The 27,361-nt window shown below is 42.0% G+C and overlaps 1 protein-coding gene across 1 annotated transcript in view; it reads right to left on the minus strand.

Moving 5' to 3' along the window:
- Nucleotides 1-6,546: 6,546 nt before the first annotated feature.
- The window catches only part of LOC121569845 (receptor-type tyrosine-protein phosphatase N2), a 320,798-nt gene continuing 299,983 nt past the window's right edge, over nucleotides 6,547-27,361 (minus strand). The window contains exons 19-22 of the mRNA XM_041881082.2: nucleotides 25,543-25,596; nucleotides 22,987-23,051; nucleotides 12,064-12,137; nucleotides 6,547-8,059 (exon numbers count right to left, since the gene is read on the minus strand). Of these exons, the coding sequence (XP_041737016.1) occupies nucleotides 7,988-8,059; nucleotides 12,064-12,137; nucleotides 22,987-23,051; nucleotides 25,543-25,596 (265 nt within the window). The 3' untranslated portion in view covers nucleotides 6,547-7,987. The remainder of the gene's footprint in view (nucleotides 8,060-12,063; nucleotides 12,138-22,986; nucleotides 23,052-25,542; nucleotides 25,597-27,361) is intronic.

Below are 27,361 nucleotides of genomic sequence, written 5' to 3' on the forward strand. Positions count from 1 at the left end.
TGTGTGCCTTCTATTATGCAATGTGTATTTAGAAATATTGTCAATTCATGAATTGTATTATTGATTGAAAATAGTATACACAGTACACAAAATGAATAAAGATTATATTAAAACTAAAACAAACAACAAAAAACAATAAGATATGATGCAAACGAACTTGTCTGTATATAAACAAAGTATGTTTCCCCTCTACTCTCTACATATACTGAATCTGATCCTTTACAGTTCTGTGTACTGTATATCTTTCTATCCCTCCCTATCTATAACATATGTATCAACCATAAAGCTGTGCTTGTATTACCTATTCTCTATGCTCATACTGTATATCTTGTAGCGTTTAGCCCTTTTACTTTCCAGCCAATGCCTCTCTAAATGTATTCTTTAAAATCTTGTTGAATATCTAACGCTAATATGTTATGACACATTTGTTAGCGGTGTCCTTATCATTAATAATTATGCAAAGGAGGTGGCAATCTTAGTATGCAAATGGTTAAGGTCCCCCCGGAGTGTGTGTTGATAAACTCACTTATGATGAGTGACAGTGAGCAATATTGGGGTCGCGCTGGTCAGTCCCGCTGCCACTGATGATGAAAAGACATGGAAGCAAAATGCCAGGAGTGTCCCTCATGCATGATGGGACAGGGATGAAACACTGTAAAATGTGGGTGTTGCGCTTTTTTGCCAGTTAATAACCGGGGAGGCGGGAAGGGGTGTGTGTGTGTGTGTATGTGTGTGTGTGTGTGTGTGTGTGTGTGTGTGTGTGTGTGTGTGTGTGTGTGTGTGTGTGTGTGTGTGTGTGTGTGTGTGTGTGTGTGTGTGTGTGTGTGTGTGTGTGTGTGTGTGTGTGTGTGTGTGTGTGTGTGTGTGTGTGTGTGTGTGTGTGTGTGTGTGTGTGTGTGTGTGTGTGTGTGTGTGTGTGTGTGTGTGTGTGTGTGTGTGTGTGTGTGTGTGTGTGTGTGTGTGTGTGTGTGTGTAATGAGCGGAGATATCCACCATGATTGAAGGCTTGGCTTTTTATCCCACCAGATGTTGTGCTGCTTAAAAACTCATCACACTCTTTTTCCCTAACTTTCAAAAGTCTAATAATTGTTCCCCAAAAACCTCTTAAACTCTCATTTTACAGCTGTGTACCAGCTCAGGTGTTATATTCCAAGGGGCAAATGCACATCTGACCTTACATTGACTGGTTAAAACCTGAGACTGAGCTCTGTGTTAGACTTGACTCAAAATATAGTCCAAATGTAAATCAAATGCAAGTCTCAGTCTCACACCAACCAAAGCAAAGGATTCAATACGTGAAATGTTAAGGTAATTTACGATTCAGCCGACATATGCAGAGTTTACCGTGAATGCAGTCACAGCAACATTGCCTTTAAATGTATATCGGGCTACAACGCAGAACTTCAGCGCTATGGATTGAATCCAGCCCTAAAATGCAAACGGCTCTGTCCCCATTGAGCCCTTGGTGACAGTTGCTGCGTTTAGACAGGCAGCCCAATTCCGATATTTTCTTCCCTAATTGGTATTTTTAATCAGATCAGGTCTGAAAAAGCTCTGATGTGAAAAGATCTAATGTGATTGGTCAAAAGATAAATTAGTTAAAAAATATCTGAATTGGGCTGCCTGTGTAAACGCAGCCAGTGACACTCCTGTGTGCACAGAGCGAGTACATATAGGCTACATCTCCATTTCCTGTTGCTGACGTGTCCCTCCCCTGACAGCTCTAATAGCTGGGGCTGAGACCAGGCTTACTGCTGCTATTCGCCATGTCTAAGACCTCAGCATTAGAGATGTGCAGATGAGCTGCCACGGCCAGCACCAGCAAACCCCACTCATTCATAACACTATGAATATTCCTCAAGTACAGGATGTAAAGTACACAGAACTAATCAGCTTAGAAATGACTGTATGGAAACCATAATTACGCATGTTTAATTGCTTATAATCTAAAGGATACAAGTTTATTAGAAAATGTATTTATTGTAATTGCTTCCTCCTGCTGTCTACTACCTAGTCCTACAAGACAGTTCGGTTGAGGGACGAGCATTGTGTAGGAGTGATGCCATCTGACGTGAGACATTGGTCTTCTGTGTATATCCAAGCCCTGCTATCACTCTTGACTTCATTACTAGGTTGGAGTTAGGGTTCGGCAGTTCGGTGAGTGTTTTCGAATTAGTGGGAAATTACATTAATCTTTTTTGTTGGGAGAAACATGGGTGAAATGCCCCCTCCACATATTATCAAGAAGTCTGCAATTTTTATTTTATTTTATATAATAAACTAAGTCTGGTTGAATTACAAGGTGGAACATTGAATTCCCAAAAGCTCCTCCATAGAAGCCGCTCCTCCGTAGGTATAACTCTGTGGGCCTAATTCAGATAATGCATGTCATCACAAGATGCCCGGCGCGTCAAGCCAAGCCACCACCTCCATCCTCTCTCGCTCTCTCCCCACCCGCAAAATTTCAGTTGGTCTCGTGCCCGACACTTGTCTTTCCATCACGCATGTAAACAACTCACTGAGCTATATCTTGCCCGCTCCATAGCAAGCTGCTCTATCCACAGTGCATGATTGGTGAAGTAATTTAATGTTGACTAAATGTAAAAAAATATATATGATTTCAGAGGTTTCAAAAGGAACAGAAAGGAACTATATAAACCAGTACTTTTTTGGGATTCGAACCGGTTCAGAACTTTATTTAGCTGGTCGGAACAGTGGAACAGAATGAAAAAATTATGGTTCTGTTCAGAACGAAAAGATTGTAAAATAATTTATTTTCTAACCCCTGGTAGTTAGTATAGGGTTTGATCTGTCAAAATGTTTTAATGCTAATGAGGGGGGTGTGGTGGGATGATAAAATGTAATAACCATGTGGTTTTACCTACAGTGGTACACTACTACCTGCTCCTGTAAATATCAACCCCCCTGGTCTGTTCAGAAACCCTAAAACTTTTAAAGTTTCAATTATGTTTTATTAATAGTCAGAGATGTGAATTTAAAATGATGCCAATCATGATTATTTAATTTATAACCAGAGAATTGGGATGATTACAGACCAAACATGCTTATATTTTAAGTGAGTCCATGTCAAGAAATGTTGTGTGAGTGTGGGAGTGGCCAGTCAGGTGTGGGTGTGATTCCTTTACCACTGTCCAAATTTCCTAGCCTGTAAGATTACATGAAGTTGTGAGGGGCATTTCAAAAATGTGTAATGTGGGTGTGTCAAAGGCCAAATTAGGTATAAATAAAGCCCAGTGAACACCACAAACTATACTTATAGCATCTGGCTAGTGGATTTAATCTTGGAGTGGGTTCATTCTTGTTTTTTCACAAGAGGAAAAATAAAACAAAGACAAGTATGGACAGCCATAAGTACATTTCTACTCTCTGTATTTTTTAAGATACTTGTAAGACTTATTTTAAGATACAACAATTGGCTACATTTTTCATCATCCAACATTTTTCAGCTCCTGTTGTGAGATCTGGTTGAAAAGTGATTATCTTGGGGAGAGGTAACCACGAATGTATTATTTTCCTTTTCAGTTTTTTTTTTTTTTAATCTATTTTTTTCTAAACCATCTTTCTCAATGTATGTGTGTGTGTTTCTGTCTGTCTGTGTGTGATTTAAAATGGATGTGTTTTAATTTAAATGGATATTTAATTGTGATTTAAAACCAGATTTTTTTTTCTTCACTTTTAGAAGTTCTGGGGTAAATGTCATTTGATCTTTTCATTTATTATTTTGTATAATAATTTTTTTTCTACATTTTTTTCTACATTTTCCCCCACTCCAGATACAAACGTATACATACGAACAACAACTTACAGACGCACACAAACAATGACTACATCTCATCTGCCCAGACCCGCATGCTCACAGTGCCTGCATTATTTTGCCACTTGGCCTTAAATTGCACCAATTTGTTTTTCTCGGTCACCCATGCTATTTCTTATATATATTTTATTTTTATATATATATAAAAAGAAAAAAACGTTTTTGTGATATCCAATTGGTAATTACAGTCTTGTCCCATCGCTGCAACTCCCGTACGGACTCTGAAACACGACCCTGCCAAGCCGCAGTACTTTATTACACTGCTCGCTTAACCCGGAAGCCAGCCGCACCAATGTGCTGGAGGAAACACCGTACAGCTGGCGGCCGAAGTGAGTGTGCATGCACCTGGCCCGCCACCAGGAGTCGCTAGAGCATAATGGGACAGGGACATCCCGGCCAGCCAAACCCTCACGACGCTGGGCCAATTGTACACCGCCTCATTGATCTCCCGGTCACAGCCAGCTGCAACACAGCCCAGGATCAAACCCGGGTCTGTAGTGACACCTCAAGCACTGCGATGCAGTGCCTTAGACAGCTGTACCTTAGACCGCTGCGCCACTCGGGAGGCCCACCCATGCTATTTAAATATTTAAATAATAAATCATTAGATTTTTCCATTATGTTAATGATGGCAGACTGGTTGATTTTTTGTATACGTTTTTTCAAGATGAGTGATAAGAAGTGAATTGTCCATCCCATTGGGTAGCTCACTACACCTCCATATGCCATTTTCTTGAAATATGCAGACAGATGGATTAAAAGTAAGTTTACATTGTAATGCTTCTAGCACCACCCATAACATTTGGACTTTATAGCATTCCCAGAAAGCATTGATTATTCAGTCATTATTAGTTTTACACTTATGACATGACTCTGCCGTTGTGCTGTAGAATTTGTGAATTTTGTCTCTTCTATAATAAATTCTATACATTCGTTTATACTGGATGAATTGTACATTTTTGTTAAATGTAAGTCATTTGATCTTTTCAATGCAGCACCAGGAGAGTTTACAGAAATCTGTAAGTACAGCCACCTTCTGAAATTGATTCACTAGTTCATCAAGGGCTAGTTTCTATGTTTTGAACTTGATCTTATTGTCTTTATAGACCTGTTATCCACAGCTGAGAACCAGGGGCCTTCATAGCATGGGCCAAGTTCAGCTAGCACGCCCAGTGTAGTGTTGTTACGTTACAGCCTTATTCAAAAATTGATTGGATTTTTTTCCCCCTCATCAATCTACACACATTACCCCATAATGACAAAGCAAAAACAGGTTTTTAGAAAGGTTTGCATATTTATAAAAAAATTAAAACTGAAATATCACATTCACATAAGTATTCAGACCTTTTACTCAGAACTTTGTTGAAGCACCTTTGGCAGCAATTACAGCCTCGAGTCTTCCTGGGTATAACGCTACAAGCTTGGCACACCTGTATTTGGGGAGTTTCTCCCATTCTTCTCTGCAGATCCTCTCAAGCTCTGTCAGGTTGGATGGGGAGCGTTGCTGCACAGCTATTTTCAGGTCTCTCCAGAGATGTTCAATTGGGTTCAAGTCCGGGCTCTGGCTGGACCACTCAAGGACAATCAGAGACTTGTCCCGAAGCCACTCCTGCGTTGTCTTGGCAGTGTGCTTAGGGTCGTTGTCCTGTTGGAAGGTGAAACTTCGCCCCAGTCTGAGGTCCTGAGCGCTCTGGAGCAGGTTTTCATCAAGGATCACTCTGTACTTTGCTCCGTTCATCTTTCCCTCGATCTTGACTAGTCTCCCAGTCCCTGCCGCTGAAAAACATCCCCACAGCATGATGCTGCCACCACCATGCTTCACCGTAGGGATGGTGCCAGGTTTCCTCCAGACGTGACACTTGGCATTCAGGCCAAAGAGTTCAATCTTGGTTTCATCAGACCAGAGAATCTTGTTTCTCATGGTCTGAGAGCCTTTAGGTGCCTTTTGGCAAACTCCAAGCGGGCTGTCATGTGCCTTTTACTGAGGAGTGGCTTCTGTCTGGCCATTCTACCATAAAGGCCTGATTGGTGGAGTGCTGCAGAGATGGTTGTCCTTCTGGAAGGTTCTCCCATCTCCACAGAGGAACTCTGGATCTCTGTCAGAGTGACCATAGGGTTCTTGGTCACCTCCCTGACTAAGGTCCTTCTCCCGATTGCTCAGTTTGGCTGGGCGGCCAACTCTTGGAAGAGTCTTGGTGGTTCCAAACTACTTCCATTTAAGAATGATGGAGGCCACTGTGTTATTGGGGACCTTCAATGCTGCAGACAATTTTTGGTACCCTTCCCCAGATCTGTGCCTCGACACAATCCGGACAATTCCTTCGACCTTATGGCTTGGTTTTTGCTCTGACATGCACTGTCAACTGTGGGACCTTATATAGACAGGTGTGTTCCTTTCCAAATCATGTCCAATCAATTGAATTTACCACAGGTGGACTCCAATCAAGTTGTAGAAACATCTCAAGGATGATCAATGGAAACAGGATGCACCTGAGCTAAATTTCGAGTCTCATAGCAAAGGGTCTGAATACTTAAGTAAATGTGATATTTCTGTTTTTATTTTTAGTACATTTTTACACATTTCTAAAAACCTGTTTTCGCTTTGTCATCATGGGAAGCCATATTTTATTTAACTGTACATCAAATACCATAGGTATACCTTTGAATGTTTTCTAAAGAGCTAGTGGAAAAAATGACAAACAAATCTCTGGTCAACCGTTCTATGGTTTATTATCAATCTGATATCATTTTTATTTCCACACAAAATATATGGTTTTCATTGAAGAGTTCAGTAAACATTTTAATAGCACTACAGGGATCCAATCATTTATATTCTATACATCAGGGGTGTCATTTTTACCTGGGGGCTGCATTCGGTCTTCAACGAGGTCCAGAGGGCCACACTGAAAATTGGTTATATTTCCTTGCTGTCATTTTTTTAAAACTAGTCCTCTATCCATTGTTTTGGAATTTTCTATGCTTCCTGACTGTCTAATTTTCATTTCGGTGATTATTAGCGAGCTGGACACAGTCAAGAAACTGTATGAATGTAGATCCATTATCATTTCTACACAGTTTCGATTTGGTTTTAGTAATTTTAAAGTAAACAAATATTTCCACCCCCCCCCAAACCACCCGCGGGCCAGATTGGAGCCCCTCGCTGTATATTTGACACCCCTGCTATGGACTTCACCTGTACACATGTCACAATATTCTGTCAATTAAAAGGACAAAACAAATATACGAACAATGTCAATATAATTCAGCTTAATCATATCATATGGTTAATAGCTACATTTCTCACTCTATTTGTAATCACTACATTTTGGTGATGCTTAAATATTCCCGGTATTACATTCATATACATAACAATGTCAAACAAACTAATGCAGTCTGCTGCAACAAACCCTGCACAAGAGAACAACTAAACCTCACATACTGGCCCTGTTCAAATACTTCAGAAATGTATCCTTCCTTCCAACATTCAGTAAAATAATCACATATATGAATTGGTTGGATTGGTGAAAGTAATAGGACGGTAACCTTACTTACACCTATCCAATCACTTACAGAGCTGTTACCTCAAGGAAGGAAGGATGCATTTAGAAAGTATTTGAACAGGGCCATAGTATATGATTCAGAACTTAAATAGTAAAGATCGCTTTGACATCATTCAACTGAAGCATCTTCTCTATATACAGGACACAGATTTTTGGGCCTTGAATACAATATCATATTCATTACATCAATAACCAAGTATCTGATGCTAAGTTTAATACATTATTCAGATCACAAAGAGAGAGAGCGAACACACGTTATCTTGTCTAGCTATCTGTTAGTGGCACTAGAACATATGTTCGATAACAACTGCAAACAGAATACATCACAGTTAAGAAGACCAGGTCGGTCAAGTATCTGGCACAACATTCATAAGTATACGAATAGAGAGAGATGAGAGAGAATCAGAGGAGAGAGAAAGCAGGAGAAGAGAGGTATGTGTCCCAAATGGCACCCTATTATAGGCCCTGGTAAAAAGTAGTCCGCTACGTAGGGAATAGGTTTCCATTTGGGACATTGACGAGATGTCAGTCTTGAGTGGGCAAAGGAACATGTGTTTAGACAGCGAGACATGGCACGGTGCGGTGTCGAGTTTCACTGTGGAAGTGCTTTCAGGATGGCATTCACCTCCTCCGCCACGGCTGTCAGCGCAAACTCAAACTGCTCCTGTGGAGAGAGAGAGCGAGAGAGCGAGAGAGAGAGAGAAAGAGTGAAAGAGAGAGTTGTTCAGTGGCTGGTTTATAACTACCTCTTGTCCGGTGTGTGTGACAGGACAGGACAGCGGTGAGTGTAAAGGTATAGGACTGTCAATGAGTCATATCTGAGTGACACTTTTTATAATAATAATATAATAATATGCCATTTAGCAGACGCTTTTATCCAAAGCGACTTACAGTCATGTGCGCATACATTTTTAAGTATGGGTGGTCCCGGGGATCGAACCCACTACCCTGGCGTTACAAGCGCCATGCTCTACCAATTGAGCTCCACCATTGTTGAAAAAATATATACACAACAATTTGCCAAATCAAAATTTTTATATTTTCTATACTCATGTTGATAGTTTTCAATATTCATACTAAAGAAATTACTAAAATACTCCTCTAATACTACTCAAAAACTATTACAGAGCAAGTGGTAAAGCTTCATATGACACCAACATTTGCAGATAAAACATTATGGAGTCTTAAAGGAGGCCTGGGTAAGGCCAAAATGTCACAAATATTCCAACTTCAATTAATTATTTCTTAATTGTGCTTCAATATACAAATGTCAAATATATGTCAACAATCCTTCCTCCAAAGGACCCTTTTATGGATAAAATCCACAAAATCATGGTCTCGTTTTGTTCTAGTTTCGTGAGGAATCCCCATATAGCCTACACTTTCTCATTCTGAACCTGTAATGTGGGTGGAACGGGTGTGGCTTCGTGACAATGACCACAAGAGAAGCCACTCACCGATTTGACAGCTTCAATGCAGTTACACATCCGACACCTCCAAAACACCAGCTATGCGGTTGTCGGCTAGCACGGGTTAACGCTTGATCTGATTGAATCTAGGCCTAAGTCAACTCTTCTCTCAAGTGTGTGTGTGTATGTGTGTGACTCACTGTGCTCCCTCAGGAGCACAACAGGATCGATCGATTTTCACCCTGAAGACCCACTGTTTCACATTCCACTCTTCAACTCTCACTCAGGCTTCAGGCGCTAAAATAAACTCACTGAAGAGAGGTAGGCGTTTGCAAGAATCAGACTTCAGATGTGTCAACAGAAAACCTGCCACATTTTCGCCCGGAGTAAAATAAAATCTATACTGAGGAGTTCTTTACAACAAGTAATGTCAATACTTTTTTGCTTAGGTTGTTCTTATTTGTATAGGTCTTCATAAAATACCTTTAGTAGCTATAGTTAATTGTTTTTCTGTGTTTTTTTTAAATTCCACAAATCTTTAAGCCTTGGAACATATTGATAAAGCTGCCTAGGTAGGCATTATGGTGGTCTAGGAAGAGGGTTTCATATTTCCACCACTGGAGGGAGTCAAACCTCTGTCTTTCCCACAAAGTTACAGGAGACTTGCTCTTGAGCATAGTCAGTATAGTGTCTATTGGTTTGAAAAAAGTGTGCAAACTATTTGTGTTCTTTCAACACTGTAAAATCTAACACATATATCTACATGTAAGACCAGAATAGCTAATGTTGCATATATTTTACAGCTAAAAGCTGTCCTCAAAAAATGTAAATCAATTTATGCTCTTGATGAACCTGCGAGGCACCATAGTAGCATCAATAATATTGCTAGTTCTCTGCTGTAATTTAATTTGCCCTTAGATGTTTTAGTGAAAGGCTTTTAACATTTACGTTTGCCAAAATGAAACCTTCCCTAAAAAGCTCCAATCAGACACCTGAGTATCTGGTAAATGGGATTCAGTGAAAGCTGTATTAAATCAATTTAATTTACATAAATAAAAACTTCAGAAAGTCTCCAGTAAACAACTTTGATAAACGTGATACAGCCTAATTTTGCCATGAGTTTGCCTTAATTGATATTTCCGGAGCTAAATGCGGCCGTCTTAAACAACACAAAAAGCTTTCGCTGCCCATCATAATTCAGTATTCATAGATGAGCGAGCATGGTCTGTTTAAATAAAAACATTCTCCAGGGAACATACCTGCTTGTAATGAGATGTTTCAAACCTCCCTCCCTCCCAGGTAAATGAGTTAGACTATTTTAGTTAAAGGATGAGTAACGTTAAGTTATTGCAGAAGCTAGCAGATTCATTACTTACCCACAACAGCTGCAAATCCCAATAAAACTACATCACGATTTGAAGTTCCATTTCGGTACTTTGTCTAACAACACTATCATTAATCTAGCAAATACGTTTTGTGGGTCAGAGTGCAGTATTTAGTTTCATCACACACACGCTTTCTAGCAAGTTTCTCACACTGGCTTTAGCTGGGGCCTGCTTGGTCAAGTCCAGGGGGGTTGCCTAGCAACATCTGCCTCAGAGCGGAGGCAATGTTTGCATAGCGTGACAAATTCCCATTATTTGTGAATCTGTTCGGATCGAACAGCTAGCGTAACAGCTAAAATGGCTTTGAAAAAATATGATTTCAGCTAATAGGGAGAAGTATAAAAAAACAAAAACATTATGGCATTTACTAATCATAAACTATTTACATATAATATAAATGTTGGTACATTTGTGGACAAAATTCTAACTTACTCAACCTTTAAGAAAAGAGGAATGAGAGTTAGGAGGCTACTCTAAATTCAAGAGGCAAACAAGAATTACATGTATTTATTTATTTAACCTTTATTCTAACAGGGAGTCCTATTGAGACCAAGGTCTCTTTCACAAGGGAACCCTGCATACACATAATTTACAAAATACAATATAATACAAATATATAAAAAATTACAATAGGGGAGACCGGGGTTAGTTGCCTCACGGGTTGGTTGTCACAGTGCTTATTACTCCCAATATGGAGGATGCTGTGTAATAACTTTCAGATCAAAATGTGTGAATTCTTTGAAAGAACTCATCCACCTGGTCACTATCAACTCCATTATAACCATATTATTCGGGGACATTGCCACTATATAATACATCCCAAGCTCTTTTGTGCTGTTGCTATAAAGACCTCCCTTTCCAGTAAACACAAATATATTTTTGACCAACATATCAAAATGTGTTGGGAAAATGTAGTGTGGAGAGCATTACAAAATGTGACAATTATTTTTCATGCCACGAGAGGTACCGGATCCAGCCAAATACTGTAGGTTCCGTAACGGAACAGTCCAAAACTGAGAGGTGCCAGATCCTGTTCCGGCAGGATCCGGCTCAAATTAAGCACTGCTTCTAAGGATAAAAAGGCTCCCTATTTCAACCCAAGACCTTAGTCTTTCTATTAATGTTGAGAAATACACATGAGAGTAAAAAGTGTGAACCCCGGTCTCCTCTACATTCAAGAAAAACAATCACATTCATCAGCAAAGAGGTCCCTAATCAACATTTTGAACTGCCCGAGAGGCACCAACACATCCAGTTGTAGGGAACTCTGTAGATTGTTCCATTCATGGGATGCAAAGAAACTAAAAGCAGATTTACCTAACTCTGAGGAGACCGAAGAGATTTCCAGAGTTAGCCATCCCTGAGACCGGGTATGGTAACTCGTTCATCTATAGGTTATTAATTAATAAAGTAAGGTATGGCGGGAGTTTTTGTAGGAGAACATGGGTTTTGGAAGTTGCAAAAGATGGCCAAATGCTTAGCTTACTTCCTCTTGGAGATCTTAAACTCTGAGGGCTGGTTTCCCAGACAGAGATGAACCCTAGTCTGCACTAAAAAGCTCTTTCAAAGGAGGTTCTCCATTGAGCATGCTTTTAAGTTCAGAACAAGGCTTAATATGTGTTTGGGAAACCAGCCCTCAGTGTCTGTAGACATAAACCTCCTCATTTGTGATTTTGAATATGAACTGACTGAGAATCTTTAAAAAAGCTCCTCCAATAAATAAATGGTCTTGATAATTTCAAGCAACCAATCATGTCATTGTGCGCTTACCCGTGAACTAGATGCACCTTTGTGTGAATGACATGAATCCCCCCACCTCTCCCCCCTCCCTCCCTCCCCCTCCCCCCTCCCTCCCTCAGAGCGAGGGACCTTACCTTTGTCTGGACCATGCCGGGTCTTTGGTCTCTCAAGTGCTCCAGGGTAGCAGCAATATCAATCTCTTTAGCACCTGCAACAGACCGCACACTGGACTGAGTTCAAAGCAGCAGAGTAATCCAGCTCACATCTGTCAATCTCCTTTCTACCGGCTCCCTTTGGATAGGCATGGTGATTGAAAATTATTACATTCATCCCTCGAAAGACTTGGCAAGGGGCCACTGACTGTTTTCACTAGAATAATATATGCATGGGGATATTTCTGGGTCAGGGAATATTGTACAATCAATGATGCAATCAAAAAAACTGTGCCCCGCTTGAATAAGAACCATGCATTGCAGTAGCAGGCATAACATTGCACTATGCCCAACTGATTCAGAAGCTTACATTCTGATGTCTGAGATAATCGGAAATGAATGGAATGTATGGGAAATCAAGCCAATTTGCTATACTTCGTATGATGTGGAAAAAACTAATATGAGAGATGTGCTGGATGTGATATAGTTCACCTTCACCGTACAATAAATGTTGTTGTGTCATTTAAAAATTCAGCAAGTTATGTGAGCTACAATGTGATATGCCTGAGTAGTTGTAACAGACTGAATAATGGCAACTAGCAATGAACTCTGATTTGAAATTTCCTTTCACCTTTAGCTTGAATAACTTCAACAACCAGACTTTTGTGGGAGTCTCTAATAAATGGCGAGTTGGAGGGGACCATGAGGGCTCATTTGAGATTCACTCCCAAAAAAAGAAATAGAGAGAGGGAGAGAAAGCCCAGAGCCCTTAAAGATGTTTTGAAAGGGAGAGAGAGGGAAAGGAGAGAAGGGACCGGTTAATGCAGCTGGACTCCCAGCTCAAAGTGATCCAATACAACTTTCATGTTTTAGAAGTGTTGGATTCTCAAGTTTAAGAGGGGAGAAAATTCTCCAGCAATAAAAAGCTTCGGAGTGAAATTATTCTTGTGTACAATTCACTCTGGAGGAGAGAAGAAGATGAAGAAGAGGAGGAAGAGGAAGAAGAAGGAGGAGAAAGAGGGATTTTATGTCTGGGCCCCTGGGCTTTTCATTCTGTTTGGGAACACAAGGCCTCACACTTCTCAAGACCAGATGAGCTCATGGTCTGGGTTGCTCATTGCTCAACATAACAAAGACTGGTGGGTCTGGTCCCAGCCCCAGTCCCAATCACAATAATGAGCTACAGCCACAGCCCAAGCCCAAGCCCAAACCCCTAGCCCCAGTCCAAACCCCTAGCCTCAGTCCAAACCCCTAGCCTCAGCCCCAGCCCAAACCTAAGCTCTAGCCTCAACCTAAACCCCAGCCCCAACCCCTCGCCCCTGCCCCTTCGCAAACCTCTAGCCCGAGCCCCAGACCAAGGATGTGTGTGATGGCCTGAGAAAGACCTCCATCCAGCAGGACCATGCTACCCAGACTCTGCCCTTTGAACCCCATTAAGACCAAACCTATGGAGCAGGGGCCAAAATAAACAGAGAAGGGGGAGGGGAAGGCCAGGGTCAGATGTACGGATGACCTGCTCTGATAGGGGTGGGAGGCCAGGGGGCATGGGGCAGGGGACATCTATTGTATCCACTCCTGGAGTTATTTCTCATTATGCAATATAGAGCCTGGTGTTGTATACTAAATCAAATCAAATCAAATGTTATTTGTCACATGTGCCAAATACAACGGGTGTAGACTTTACCGTGAAATGCTTGCTTATGAGCCCTTCCCAACGATTCAGAGTAAAAAAATAATTATATATATATATATATATATATACTACCAGTCAAAGGTTTGGACACACCTACTCATTCAAGGGTTATTTTAACTATTTTTTACATTTTAGAATAATAGTGAAGACATCAAAGCTATGAAATAACACATATGTAGTAACCAAAAAAGTGTTAAACAAAATATATTTTATATTTGAGGTTCTTCAAATAGCCGCCCTTTGCCTTGATGACATGCTTCATGAGGTAGTCACTTGGAATGGATTTCAATTAACATGTGTGCCTTCTTAAAAGTTAATTTGTGGAATTTCTTTCCTTCTTAATGCGTTTTTTGAAAATCAGTTGTGTTGTGACAAGGTGGGGGGGATTTGTATACAGAAGATAGCCCTATTTGGTGAAAGACCAAGTCCATATTATGGCAAGAACAGCTCAAATAAGCAAAGAGAAACGACAGTCCATCATTACTTTAAGACATGAAGATAAGTCAATATGGAACATTTCAAGAACTTTGAATGTTTCTTCAAGTGCAGTCACAAAAACCATCAAGCACTATGATGAAACTGGCTCTCATGAGGACCGCCACAGGAATGGAAGACCCATAGTTACCTCTGCTTCAGAGGATAAGGTCATTAGAGTTACCAGCCTCAGAATTTGCAGCCCAAATAAATGCTTCACAGAGTTCAAGTCACAGACACATCTCAACATCAACTGTTCAGAGGGGACTGTGTGAATCAGGCCTTCATGGTCAAATTGCTGCAAAGAAACCACTACTAAAGGACACCAATGAGAAGAAGAGACTTGCTTGGGCCAAGAAACGCGAGCAATGGACATTAGACCGGTGGAAATGTGTCCTTTGGTCTGGAGTCCAAATTTGTGAGACGGATGATCTCCGCATGTGTAGTTCTCACCGTAAAGCATGGAGGAGGAGGTGTTATGGTGTGGGGGTGCTTTGCTGGTGACACTGTCTGTGATTTATTTAGAATTCAAGGCACACAGCATTCTGCAGCGATATGCCATCCCATCTGGTTTGGGCTTAGTGGGACTATCATTTGTTTTTCAAAAGGACAATGACCCAACAGACCTCCAGGCTGTGTAAGCGCTATTTTACCAAGAAGGAGAGTGATGGAGTGCTGCATCAGATGACCTGACCTACACAATCCCCTGACCTCAACCCAACTGAGAAGGTTTGGGATGAGTCGGACTGCAGAGTGAAGGAAAAGCAGCCAACAAGTGCTCAGCATACTTATGGCGCCGGAGAACATGGCTGCCGTTTTACAGCCCTCTGACCAATTATACTATTATGTGTGTTTTTTCGCGTTATTTGTAATTTATTCTGTACATAATGTTTCTGCCACCGTCTCTTATGACCAAAAACAGCTTATGGATATCAGGACAGCGATTACTCACATCGTACTGGACGAAGATTTTTTCTTCAACGAGTCGGACGCGAAGGATATCCTACAGACATCCGACAAGGCCCAAATCCCCGTCAATCGCATGAGAAAGAGACAGAGATATCGTGGACGTAGGTCGGGGTGCCTTGTAAGGATCAGACGGCGAGAGAGTAAACTGCCTCTTCCATCAATCCTATTAGCCAATGTTCAGTCATTTGAAAACAAATTGGACGACCTAAGATTAAGGTTATCCTACCAACGGGACATTAAAAACTGTAATATCTTATGTTTCACCGGGTCGTGGCTGAACGACGACATAAATAACATACAGCTGGTGGAATATACGCTACATCAGCAGGATAGAACGGCTGACTCCGGTAAGACAAGGGGTGTCGGTCTGTGTATATTTGTAAACAACAGCTGGTGCATAAAATCTAACAATAAGGAAGTCTCAAGATTTTGCTCGCCGGAGGTAGAGTATCTCATGATAAGCTGTAGACCACACTATTTACCACCACAAACCGATGCTGCCACTAAGATTGCACTCAATGAGCTGTATAAGGCCATAATTAAACAGGAAAATGCTCATCCAGAGGCAGCGGTCCTAGTGGCCGGGGACTTTAATGCAGGGAAACTTAAATCCGTTCTACCTCATTTCTACCAGCATGTTAAATGTGCAACCAGAGGAAAAAAAACAATAGACCACCTTTACTCCACACACAGAGACGCGTACAAAGCTCTCCCTCGACCCTCCATTTGGCAAATCTGATATTAACTCTATCCTTCTGATTCCTGCTTATAAGCAAAAACTAAAGCAGGAAGCACCAGTGACTCGGTTAATAAAAAAGTGGTCAGATGACGCAGATGCTAAGCTACAGGACTGTTTTGCTAGCACAGACTGGAATATGTTCCGGGATTCTTCCAATAGCATTGAGGGGTACACCACATCAGTCACTGGCTTTATCAATAAGTGCATCGATGACGTCGTCCCCACAGTGACCGTACGTACATATCCCAACCAGAAGCTGTGGATTACAGGCAACATCCGCACTGAGCTAAAGGGTAGAGCTGTCGCTTTCAAGGAGCGGGACTCTAACCCGGACGCTTATAAGAAATCCCGCTATGCCCTCCGACGAACCATCAAACAGGCAAAGAGTCAATACAGGACTAAGATTGAATCGTACTACACCGGCTCTGACGCTCGTCGGATGTGGCAGGGCTTGAAAACTATTACAGATTACAAAAGGGAATCACAGCCGCGAGCTGCCCAGTGACACAAGCCTACCAGATGAGCTAAATCACTTCTATGCTCGCTTCGAGGCAAGCAACACTGAAGCATGCATGAGAGCACCAGCTGTTCCGGATGACTATGTGATCACGCTCTCCGTAGCCGATGTGAGTAAGACTTTTAAGCAGGTCAACATTCACAAGGCCGCAGGGCCAGACGGATTACCAGGACGTGTACTCCGAGTATGCGCTGACCAACTGGCAAGTGTCTTCACTGAGATTTTCAACATGTCCCTGACTGAGTCTGTAATACCAACATGTTTCAAGCAGACCACCATAGTCCCTGTGCCCAAGGACACTAAGATAACCTGCCTAAATGACTACCGACCTGTACCACTCACGTCTGCAGCCATGAAGTGCTTTGAAAGGCTGGTCATGGCTCACATCAACACCATTATCCCAGAAACCCTAGACCCACTCCAATTTGCATACCGCCCCAATAGATCCACAGATGATGCAATCTCTATTGCACGCCACACTGCCCTTTCCCACCTGGACAAGAGGAACACCTACGTGAGAATTGACTACAGCTCAGCGTTCAACACCATAGTGCCCTCAAAGCTCATCACTAAGCTAAGGACCCTGGGACTAAACACCTCCCTCTGCAACTGGATCCTGAACTTCCTGATGGGCCGCCCCCAGGTGGTAAGGGTAGGTAACAACACATCTGCCACGCTGATCCTCAACACGGGGCCCATCAGGGGTGCGTGCTCAGTCCCCTCCTGTACTCCCTGTTCACCCATGACTGCATGGCCAGGCACGACTCCAACACCATCATTAAGTTTGCTGATGACACGACAGTGGTAGGCCTGATCACCGACAATGATGAGACAGCCTATAGGGAGGAGGTCAGAGACCTGGCCGTGTGGTGCCAGGATAACAACCTCTCCCTCAACGTGATCAAGACAAAGGAGATGATTGTGGACTACAGGAAAATAAAGAGGACTGAGCACGCCCCCATTCTCATCGACGAGGCTGTAGTGGAACAGGTTGAGAGCTTCAAGTTCCTTGGTGTCCACATCACCAACAAACTATCGTGGTCCAAACACACCAAGACAGTCGTGAAGAGGGCACGACAAAGCCTATTCCCCCTCAGGAGACTGAAAAGATTTGGCATGGGTCCTCAGATCCTCAGAAAGTTCTACAGCTGCACCATCGAAGCATCCTGACTGGTTGCATCACCGCCTGGTATGGCAACTGCTCAGCTTCCGACCGCAAGGCACTACAGAGGGTAGTGTGTACGGCCCAGTACATCACTGGGGCCAAGCTTCCTGTCATCCAGGACCTCTACACCAGGCGGTGTCAGAGGAAGGCCCTAGAAATTGTCAAAGACTCCAGCCACCTAAGTTATAGACTGTTCTCTCTGCTACCGCACGGCAAGCGGTACCAGAGCGCCAAGTCTAGGTCCAAAAGGCTTCTTAACAGCTTCTACCCCCAAGCCATAAGACTCCTGAACAGCTAATCATGGCTACCCAGACTATTTGCACTGCCCCCCCACCCCACCTCATCCCCCTCTTTTACGCTGCTGCTACTCTGTTTATTATTTATGCATAGACACTTTACTCTACCCACATGTACATATTACCTCGACTAGCCGGTGCCCCCGCACATTGACTCTGTACCGGTACCCCCCTGTATATAGCCTCCCTACTGTTATTTTATTTTACTGCCACTCTTTAGTTATTTGCTTTAATTTTTCACTTATCTATTTTTTACTTAACACTTTTTAAATTTAATTTTAAATTTAAAAAACGGCATTGTTGGTTAAGGGAATGGAAGTAAGCGTTTCACTGTAATGTCTACACCTGTTGTATTCGGCGCATGTGGCAAATTTGATTTGATTTGATTTGTCGGAACTCAAGACTGTTGGAAAAGCATTCCAGGTGAAGCTGGTTGAGAGAATGCCAAGAATGTGCAAAGCTGTCATCAAGGCAAAGAGTGGCTATTTGAAGAATCTCAAATATAAAATATATTTTGATTTGTTTAACAGTTTTTTGGTTTCTATATGATTCCATATGTGTTATTCATAGTTTTGATGTCTTCACTATTATTCTACAATGTAGAAAATAGTAAAAATAAAGAAAAAACCTTGAACGAGTAGGTGTGTCCAAACTTTTGACTGGTACTGTACATGCTAACAAAAGAGGAATAAAATACACAAGAATGGAGCTTTATACAGGGAGTACCAGTACCAGATCAATGTGCAGGGGTACGAGGTATTTGAGGTAGATATTTACATGAAGGCAGGGTAGTGACTAGTCATCAGGATAGATAATAATACAAGTAAAATAGAGAACAGAGTAGCAGCAGCGTATGATGTGCAAAAGTGTGTGTATCTGTGTGTGTGTGTAATGTGTGTGTGTGTGTGTGTAGTGTTTGTGAATATGTGTGGGTTTTGTATGAGAGTGTCAGTGTAGTGTGTGTAAGTGAGTGTGTGTGTATATATAGTCTTGTGAGTGTGCATAGAGTCAGTGCAAGATTGGGTCAGTGCAGATAGTCAGGGTAACCATTTAATTAAATATTTAGCAGTCTTATGGCTATTTAGCAATCTTATGGCTTGGGGGTCAAACCGGTCTCGGAGCCTGATGGTCCGAGAGCCGATGCTTCGGTACCGTTTGCTGGACGGTAGCATACGTGAGCAGTCTATGGCTAGGGTGGCTGGAGACTTGGGAAATTTTTCGGGGTCTTTCCCTGATATAGAGGTAGGGAGCTCGGCCCCAGTGATGTACTGGGCTATTCGCACCACCCTCTGTAGCACTTTGCAGTCGAGGGCGGTGCATTTGCCATACCAAGTGGTGATGCAGCCAGTCAAGATGCTCTCGATGGTGCAGCTGTATAACTTTTTGAGGATCCGAGGGCCCATGCCAAATCTTTTCAGCCTTCTGAGGGGGAAGAGGCGCTGTCGTGCCCTCTTCACGACTGTGTGGGTGTGTGTGGACCATGTTAAGTCTTTAGTGATGTGGACGCCAAGGAACTTGAAGCTCTCGACCCTCTCCACTACAGCCTTGTCGATGTGGATGGGGGCGTGCTCTCCCCTCTTTCTCCTGTAGTCCACTATCAGCTCCTTGGTCTTACTGATGTTAAGGGAGAGGTTGTTGTCCTGACACCACACCACAAGTCTCTGACCTCCTCCTGTAGGCTGTCTCATCGCCGTCGGTGACCAGGCCTACCACCATCGTGTGGTCAGCAAACTTGATGTTGGTGTTGGAGTCGTGCGTGGCCATGCAGTCGTGGGTGAACAGGGAGTAGCCTACAGGAGGGGACTAAGCACACACCCCTGAGGGCCCCCCATGTTGAGGGTCAGCGTGGAGGAGGTGTTGTTGCCTACTCTCACCACCTGGGGCTGGCCGGTCAGGAAGTCCAGGATCCAGTTGCAGAGGGAGATGTTCGGTCTCAGGGTCCCCAGCTTGGTGATTTGCTTGGGACTATGGTGTTGAACGCTCATCTATGAAGAGCATTCTCACATAGTTATTTCCCCTCTTGTCCAGGTGGGAGAGGGCAGTGTGAAGTGCAATTGAGATTGCGTCATCTGTGGATCTGTTAGGGCGGTGTGCGAATTGTGGGTCCAGGGTGTCTGGGATGATGGTGTTGATGTGTGTCATGACCAGCCCTTCAAAGCAGTTCATAATTACAGATGTGAGTGCTACAGGGCGATAGTCATTAGGTAGGTTACCTTGAAGTTCTTGGAAACAGGGATAATGGTGGTCAACTTGAAACATGTTGGGATTAAAGACTGGGACAAGGAGAAATTGAAAATGTCCGTGAAGACACTTGCCAGCTGGTCTGCGCATGGTTTGAGAACACGCCCTGGTATTCCATCTGGCCCAGCGGCCTTGCGAGTGTTAACCTGTTTAAAACGTTTACTCACATCGGCCATGGAGAGCGAGATCACACAGTCATCCGGAACAACAGGAGCTTGCAAGACTCAAGTGTTGTATTCCTTGAAGCGAGCATAAAAGGCATTTAGCTCGTTTGGGAGTTCCGCATCCCACGGCTTGGTTTCCCATCCCACGGCTTGGTTTCCCTTTGTAATCCGTTATCGTCTACAAGCCCTGCCACATATGACGAGCTTCAGAGCTGGTGTAATAGGATTCCACCTTCCTCCCATATTGTCCTTTTGCATGTTTGATGTCTCATCGGATGTCGTAGTGGTCGTACTACAGTGGGGGAAAAAAGTATTTAGTCAGCCACCAATTGTGCAAGTTCTCCCACTTAAAAAGATGAGAGAGGCCTGTAATTTTCATCATAGGTACATGTCAACTATGACAGACAAATTGAGGAAAAAAATCCAGAAAATCACATTGTAGGATTTTTAATGAATTTATTTGCAAATTATGGTGGAAAATAAGTATTTGGTCACCTACAAACAAGCAAGATTTCTGGCTCTCACAGACCTGTAACTTCTTCTTTAAGAGGCTCCTCTGTCCTCCACTCGTTACCTGTATTAATGGCACCTGTTTGAACTTGTTATCAGTATAAAAGACACCTGTCCACAACCTCAAACAGTCACACTCCAAACTCCACTATGGCCAAGACCAAAGAGCTGTCAAAGGACACCAGAAACAAAATTGTAGACCTGCACCAGGCTGGGAAGACTGAATCTGCAATAGGTAAGCAGCTTGGTTTGAAGAAATCAACTGTGGGAGCAATTATTAGGAAATGGAAGACATACAAGACCACTGATAATCTCCCTCGATCTGGGGTTCCACGCAAGATCTCACCCCGTGGGGTCAAAATGATCACAAGAACGGTGAGCAAAAATCCCAGAACCACACGGGGGGACCTAGTGAATGACCTGCAGACAGCTGGGACCAAAGTAACAAAGCCTACCATCAGTAACACACTACGCCGCCAGGGACTCAAATCCTGCAGTGCCAGACGTGTCCCCCTGCTTAAGCCAGTACATGTCCAGGCCCGTCTGAAGTTTGCTAGAGTGCATTTGGATGATCCAGAAAAGGATTGGGAGAATGTCATATGGTCAGATGAAACCAAAATATAACTTTTTGGTAAAAACTCAACTCATCGTGTTTGGAGGACAAAGAATGCTGAGTTGCATCCAAAGAACACCATACCTACTGTGAAGCATGGGGGTGGAAACATCATGCTTTGGGGCTGTTTTTCTGCAAAGGGACCAGGACGACTGATCCGTGTAAAGGAAAGAATGAATGGGGCCATGTATCATGAGATTTTCCATCAGCAAGGGCATTGAAGATGAAACGTGGCTGGGTCTTTCAGCATGACAATGATCCCAAACACACCGCCCGGGCAACAAAGGAGTGGCTTTGTAAGAAGTATTTCAAGGTCCTGGAGTGGCCTAGCCAGTCTCCAGATCTCAACCCCATAGAAAATCTTTGGAGGGAGTTGAAAGTCCGTGTTGCCCAGCGACAGCCCCAAAACATCACTGCTCTAGAGGAGATCTGCATGGAGGAATGGGCCAAAATACCAGCAACAGTGTGTGAAAACCTTGTGAAGACTTACAGAAAACGATTGACCTGTGTCATTGCCAACAAAGGGTATATAACAAATTATTGAGAAACTTTTGTTATTGACCAAATACTTATTTTCCACCATAATTTGCAAATAAATTCATTAAAAATCCTACAATGTGATTTTCTGGATTTTTTTCCCTCATTTTGTCTGTCATAGTTGACGTGTACCTATGATGAAAATTACAGGCCTCTCTCATCTTTTTAAGTGGGAGAACTTGCACAATTGGTGGCTGACTAAATATTTTTTCCCCCACTGTATATGCGCATAATATTCTGAAAACAAACTCAAAGGTGGTTGTGTGATATGCATGTCGATTAGTATATCAATATTTGCATCTTGTGAGAAACCAAATTAAGATGGAATATATACAGTATAATCATGTTAAATTAACTTGCCCTTTACAGGGGAATGAATTTGACATTGACGATGGTTAAAAACAAACAGTTGTAAAATGTGCCTTTTAAAACGAAATTTCAAAGAAACAAATATGTACAAAAACACAATCATGGTCTTAAGGCCACAGTGTTGATTTGATGTGAATGTTTATGATGTTTGCTTTATCTTGGCCAGGTCGCAGTTGTAAATGAGAACTTGTTCTCAACTGGCTTACCTGGTTAAATAAAGGTGAAAAAAATAAAATAATAATAATAATAATTAATTTCAGTTATGAGTAGCCATGCTATTTCTCTCTCTCTCTCTCTCTCTCTCTCTCTCTCTCTCTCTCTCTCTCTCTCTCTCTCTCTCTCTCTCTCTCTCTCTCTCTCTCTCTCTCTCTCTCTCTCTCTCTCTCTCTCTCTCGCTCCCTCTTATCTCTGTCTTTCTCTCTCCCTCACCCTCTCTCTCTCTCCCTCTCTCCTCCTTTCTGGAGATCCCTCCCAGAGTTTTCAGCAGAGGCCTCACTCAGTCACCCTCTAATGCGTCCCAAGACCTGCGGCTGAAAATTGAGGCTTTTCACTGTTGCCATGGCGACGTCTCCACACAAGCAGAAAGAGTGCGAGACGGAGAGGCCCATTGACTCCTACCTTTAGCCATCCTATTGAGGACCATGTCAATCAGAATGTATGTTCCGCTTCTGCCAGCCCCGTCACTGCAAAGCAACCAGAGAGACGAAGACGCTCATTAGTGAGGCAGAAAAAGGACACAGAGCGGATCCCTCAATACAACAGTTAGTGTTTGCCTCTTACATTAAATTAAATAGCTCATTTAGAATGTCTTGTATTATTGCTGTAAAGTCTGTGAGGAAATACAAATGATGACGAGTGTTTAAAAAGTCAAATATATTACATAGTTTACTGTACAGTATAAATACACGCGGGTACAAATGGGTAATGTATGGTAAATTGCAGTTCTTTCAAATATATTAAATTGAAGATCATAAGATATTAATAAAAGCTATAATAACCATTGCGTAAAAAGTTGTCATCATCATAAAAATATATACATATTTTTCTGCAGTGTTTAGATTTTTAAGAACAAATTATACAAAACATATACGTGTGTGTGTGTGTGTGTGTGTGGGCGTGTGCAAGCATGTGTGTCTGTGTGTGTGTGTACACATGCATGTGTGTGTGGTCCAAATACTTCTATAGAGAGGACTGGTTTGGAACTGGCATTATGAGGGACAAAAGCTTTCAAAAGCAGCAGCAGCGTGAGCGTGCAGCAGACAGACACCTCAGAAGCAGAGGAAGGCGGCGAGGCCAGAGGCCATTAGCAGAGCGGCTTTGGGGAGCCTGCTTTGCTATTCCACCAGAGATAGGCGCATAAAAAGCCTCTCTTTGTGCCTGCCGGGCATTCAATCTGTCTGCATGTTAATTGCAAACAAGGCGTGCACTATCTCTCTAATAAAGGCAAAGCCAATAAAACAGGAGAGACAGAGAGAGCGGCGTGAGGCGAGGAGTGCCACTGTTTATTTAATCCACTGCTTCTCATTTAGAGACCAGGCAGAGACCTCTATGGCCAGACAGACGGACGGACAGACGGAAAGACAGACAGACAGAAACTCTCAGTGCATGACTGAACACTATTAAAGAGATGGAGGCAGATACCTGCCATAAGAAATAACGAGTGAAGCTTCACTAACTAAACAAAACCAAAAATATATTTGTGCAATATGGTTTCCAAAAGTACACATTTGTATGGTCAGTGAATATGATCCAAAAAATAGAAATATCAATATTTTAGGTAACTGTGTGTCTAACTGTGTCTTCCTATGCTCTCTTCTGTATTTATTTGGACAGTGAAGCTAAAACGTTTAATTTGTCTTTATACTTTATATTTGAGATCAAATGTTTCATATGAGGCGACAGTACAGAATGTTACCTTTTATATGAGGGTATTTTCGTGCATATCTGTTTTACAGTTTAGAAATGAGAGACCTTTATTTATCTAGTCCCCCCATTTGAAGGGCAGGTTGACGGTTATTGGGATTAATCTTGTCCTGGAGGCAGAGTAATTTCCGCTAGATGGGCCAGCTGCAAAGTTAAAATTGCCTATATATCATAACAATTCATGAAAACAAAAAAAATACTTTTTGTTCTTAAATTAAGGTTAGGGTTAGGCATAAGGTTAGCAGTGTCGTTAAGGTTAGGGTTAAGGTCAGGGTTAGGATTTTGTGACCGTGCCAACTACTGACTACCCTGCAGAGCTGCCTCCAGTACATGAGTCATCCCAATTAATGCCAACATGCATTTGAAGGTGTCATAAGTATACTTTTACTGTATGTGTAATAAAATAGTCAAAAGTTCAGTATTTGGTCCCATATTCCTAGCATGCAATGACTACATCAAGCTTGTGATTCTACAAATGTCATTATGAATGAATTGTGAATAATTATGAGTGAGAACGTTACAGAGGCACAAAGATCATACCCCCAAGACATGCTAACCTCTCACCATTACCAATAACGGTGGAGGTTACCATTTTCTTTGGGAGGGAGGGGGGGGGTATGATATCTATGCCTCTGTAACTTTCTCACTCATCATTATTCACAATACATTAATGAATATCCATAATCATGGTAGCATCCACATCAATGTAGAGGTGTTCAAAAACACATTCAATTCTTATTTACAATAAAAGTGACAAAAAAATGACACAATACATTATTTACCATTAATGTCTATTGGGCACAACATAATCTGAAGCACAACCAAAACAAACTGCAATCGCACCCAACAAGTTTGAAGAGTCACAATCTTGATGTAGTCATTGCCTGCTAGGAATATGGAACCAAATACAAAAAAATGGCACTACTTTAATACACATATAGGTTAATTAAATACTTATGACACCTTCAAATGGGGTGACTAGATACATAAAGTGCTTTCATTTCTAAATGGTAAAACTGATATGTATGAAAATACCCTCAAATAAAAGGTGACATTCTGTACTGTTGCCTCATATGAAACATTTGATCTCAAATCCAAAATGCTGAAATATAGAGTCAAATGATACGTTTTAACTTCACTGTCCAAATAAATACGTAGTGGAGTGTATATACTCAGTCTGTCATGCAATGCAATTAACACCCATTCAGCCAGTGCATCGTTACAAGGTTATAATTATTGTAGTATACTTGCCTGCAGTGGACAATTATTGGACAAGACCGACCCCGGTAGCACTTGTTAACCTTTCTGTAATGAAACAGAAGAGAGTCTGCTATTAATGTCACACTTCAAAACAATATAGGAGCACATCTGCTAAATTCTGCTAGATAAAAGACATATAGTATATTGTACATCACCAAATCAAATATGTAGATGACTCACAAAAAAAGGTCACATGCTGCTTACTGTATTTCATTGATGAGGAAAAATTCAGTTTATACTTTTAGAGGCAATAAAAAAGGATGAAACAAAAATTCTGTAATTCAGTAATGTTTGAACCTTACCCTTGCCAATCAAAATAATGTGAGGACAAAAGTATTCCATGTTGAACAATGAGAATGAATGAAGGGTAATTTAAAACACCATATTGTGACATGTATTTACTGCTGTGATGGATGCGGTGGTGAGATGTCGTGATCCGCGACGCATTAACCTTGCACAATTATGAATGTTACACACCACAGACACACAGTGGGAGCCAACTAGCCGTCTATTGCCATGGAAACTACTGGCTACATCGGTTCTGTTTTTTTCTAACTTCAATTAAATTTAAAAAGAAAAAAAATGTCTAACCCTACACAGGAATATTATCATTTGGGCTCCCGAGTGGCGCAGCGGTCTAAGGCACTGCATCTCAGTGCTTGAGGCGTCACTACAGACCCCCTGGTTCAATTCCAGGCTGTATCACAACAGGCCGTGATTGGGAGTACCATAGGGCGGCGCACAATTGGCCCAGGTTTGGCTGGTGTAGGCCGTCATTGTAAATAAGAATTTGTTCTTAATTGACTTGCCTAGTAAAATAAATATATACAGTAATTTATGAAATACTAGCATTGTATGTGATATACAGTAGCATATAATCGTTGTGACCTAGTATACATTTAAAACGAACCATACTCCATTCATTACATATTTTTAAATGAACATTTCAATTAATAAGACCTAAACACTTTTTGAATAATAAGAAGGAACATTTGTTTGTGAAAGAAAAACATAAACAAAGTAGGATGAAAATAAAATGCATTTTACAGGTAATTCATCAAACAAACCAGACATTTTGAGTAGTTTGAGAGTGAACAGAGTAGGTGGGAGTTATTATGCAAACCAAAGGGGTGGAAAAGTGAAAGTGAGAGGAGCGGAGAGAGAGAAAGTGTGTGCACAGGCCTGGCTGAAGAGACACGGTTTCCAATGATCACTTTTGTGACTATGCAACTGGGCTCATATTACTAGCTGCAACATCACAAAAATGACACTGGCAACCGCTAATTTCTTAGTTGGCCAAAACCGCTACATGAGTGGTGCATTGTGGTTATGAGGGTCACGGGTGGGATCTGAACCCCGATCTCCTGCTCTGGAAACCAACGTCTTAATCATTAGACCAAGAGGACATTTCCTCATGGGCTGAGGGTGACACTGATTTTGAAGTCGCAGGTAAGGCTACCTTATCATGAGAGCGCGAATCCTACTCACCTCCTCTACATGAGGCCCCTACCGTAGTGAGAGAGCTGGATACCAAATGACCTCTAGTGTGATAGCAATTACCCTTTTAGCATGGTGAGCTCTCTCTAACCTGCATAGCTTCTCCAATTAGATGGACATCCAACATACCAACCAATGAGCAAGCCCTGCCACAGCTGAGTTCTGTATTTGTTATAAAACATGAAGCAAACTCAGTATTTTGACTCAGCCAGTTGGGTTGCTTGAATAACCCAACAAGTTGGGTTGTTGGGATTACCCCAAACATGGGTTAATTTAACCATCAGTTGGGTATTTCTTACTCTCATGCTGGGTT

This window comes from Coregonus clupeaformis, chromosome 7 (genome assembly GCF_020615455.1).
Source record: "Coregonus clupeaformis isolate EN_2021a chromosome 7, ASM2061545v1, whole genome shotgun sequence".
Classification (NCBI taxonomy): domain Eukaryota; kingdom Metazoa; phylum Chordata; class Actinopteri; order Salmoniformes; family Salmonidae; genus Coregonus; species Coregonus clupeaformis.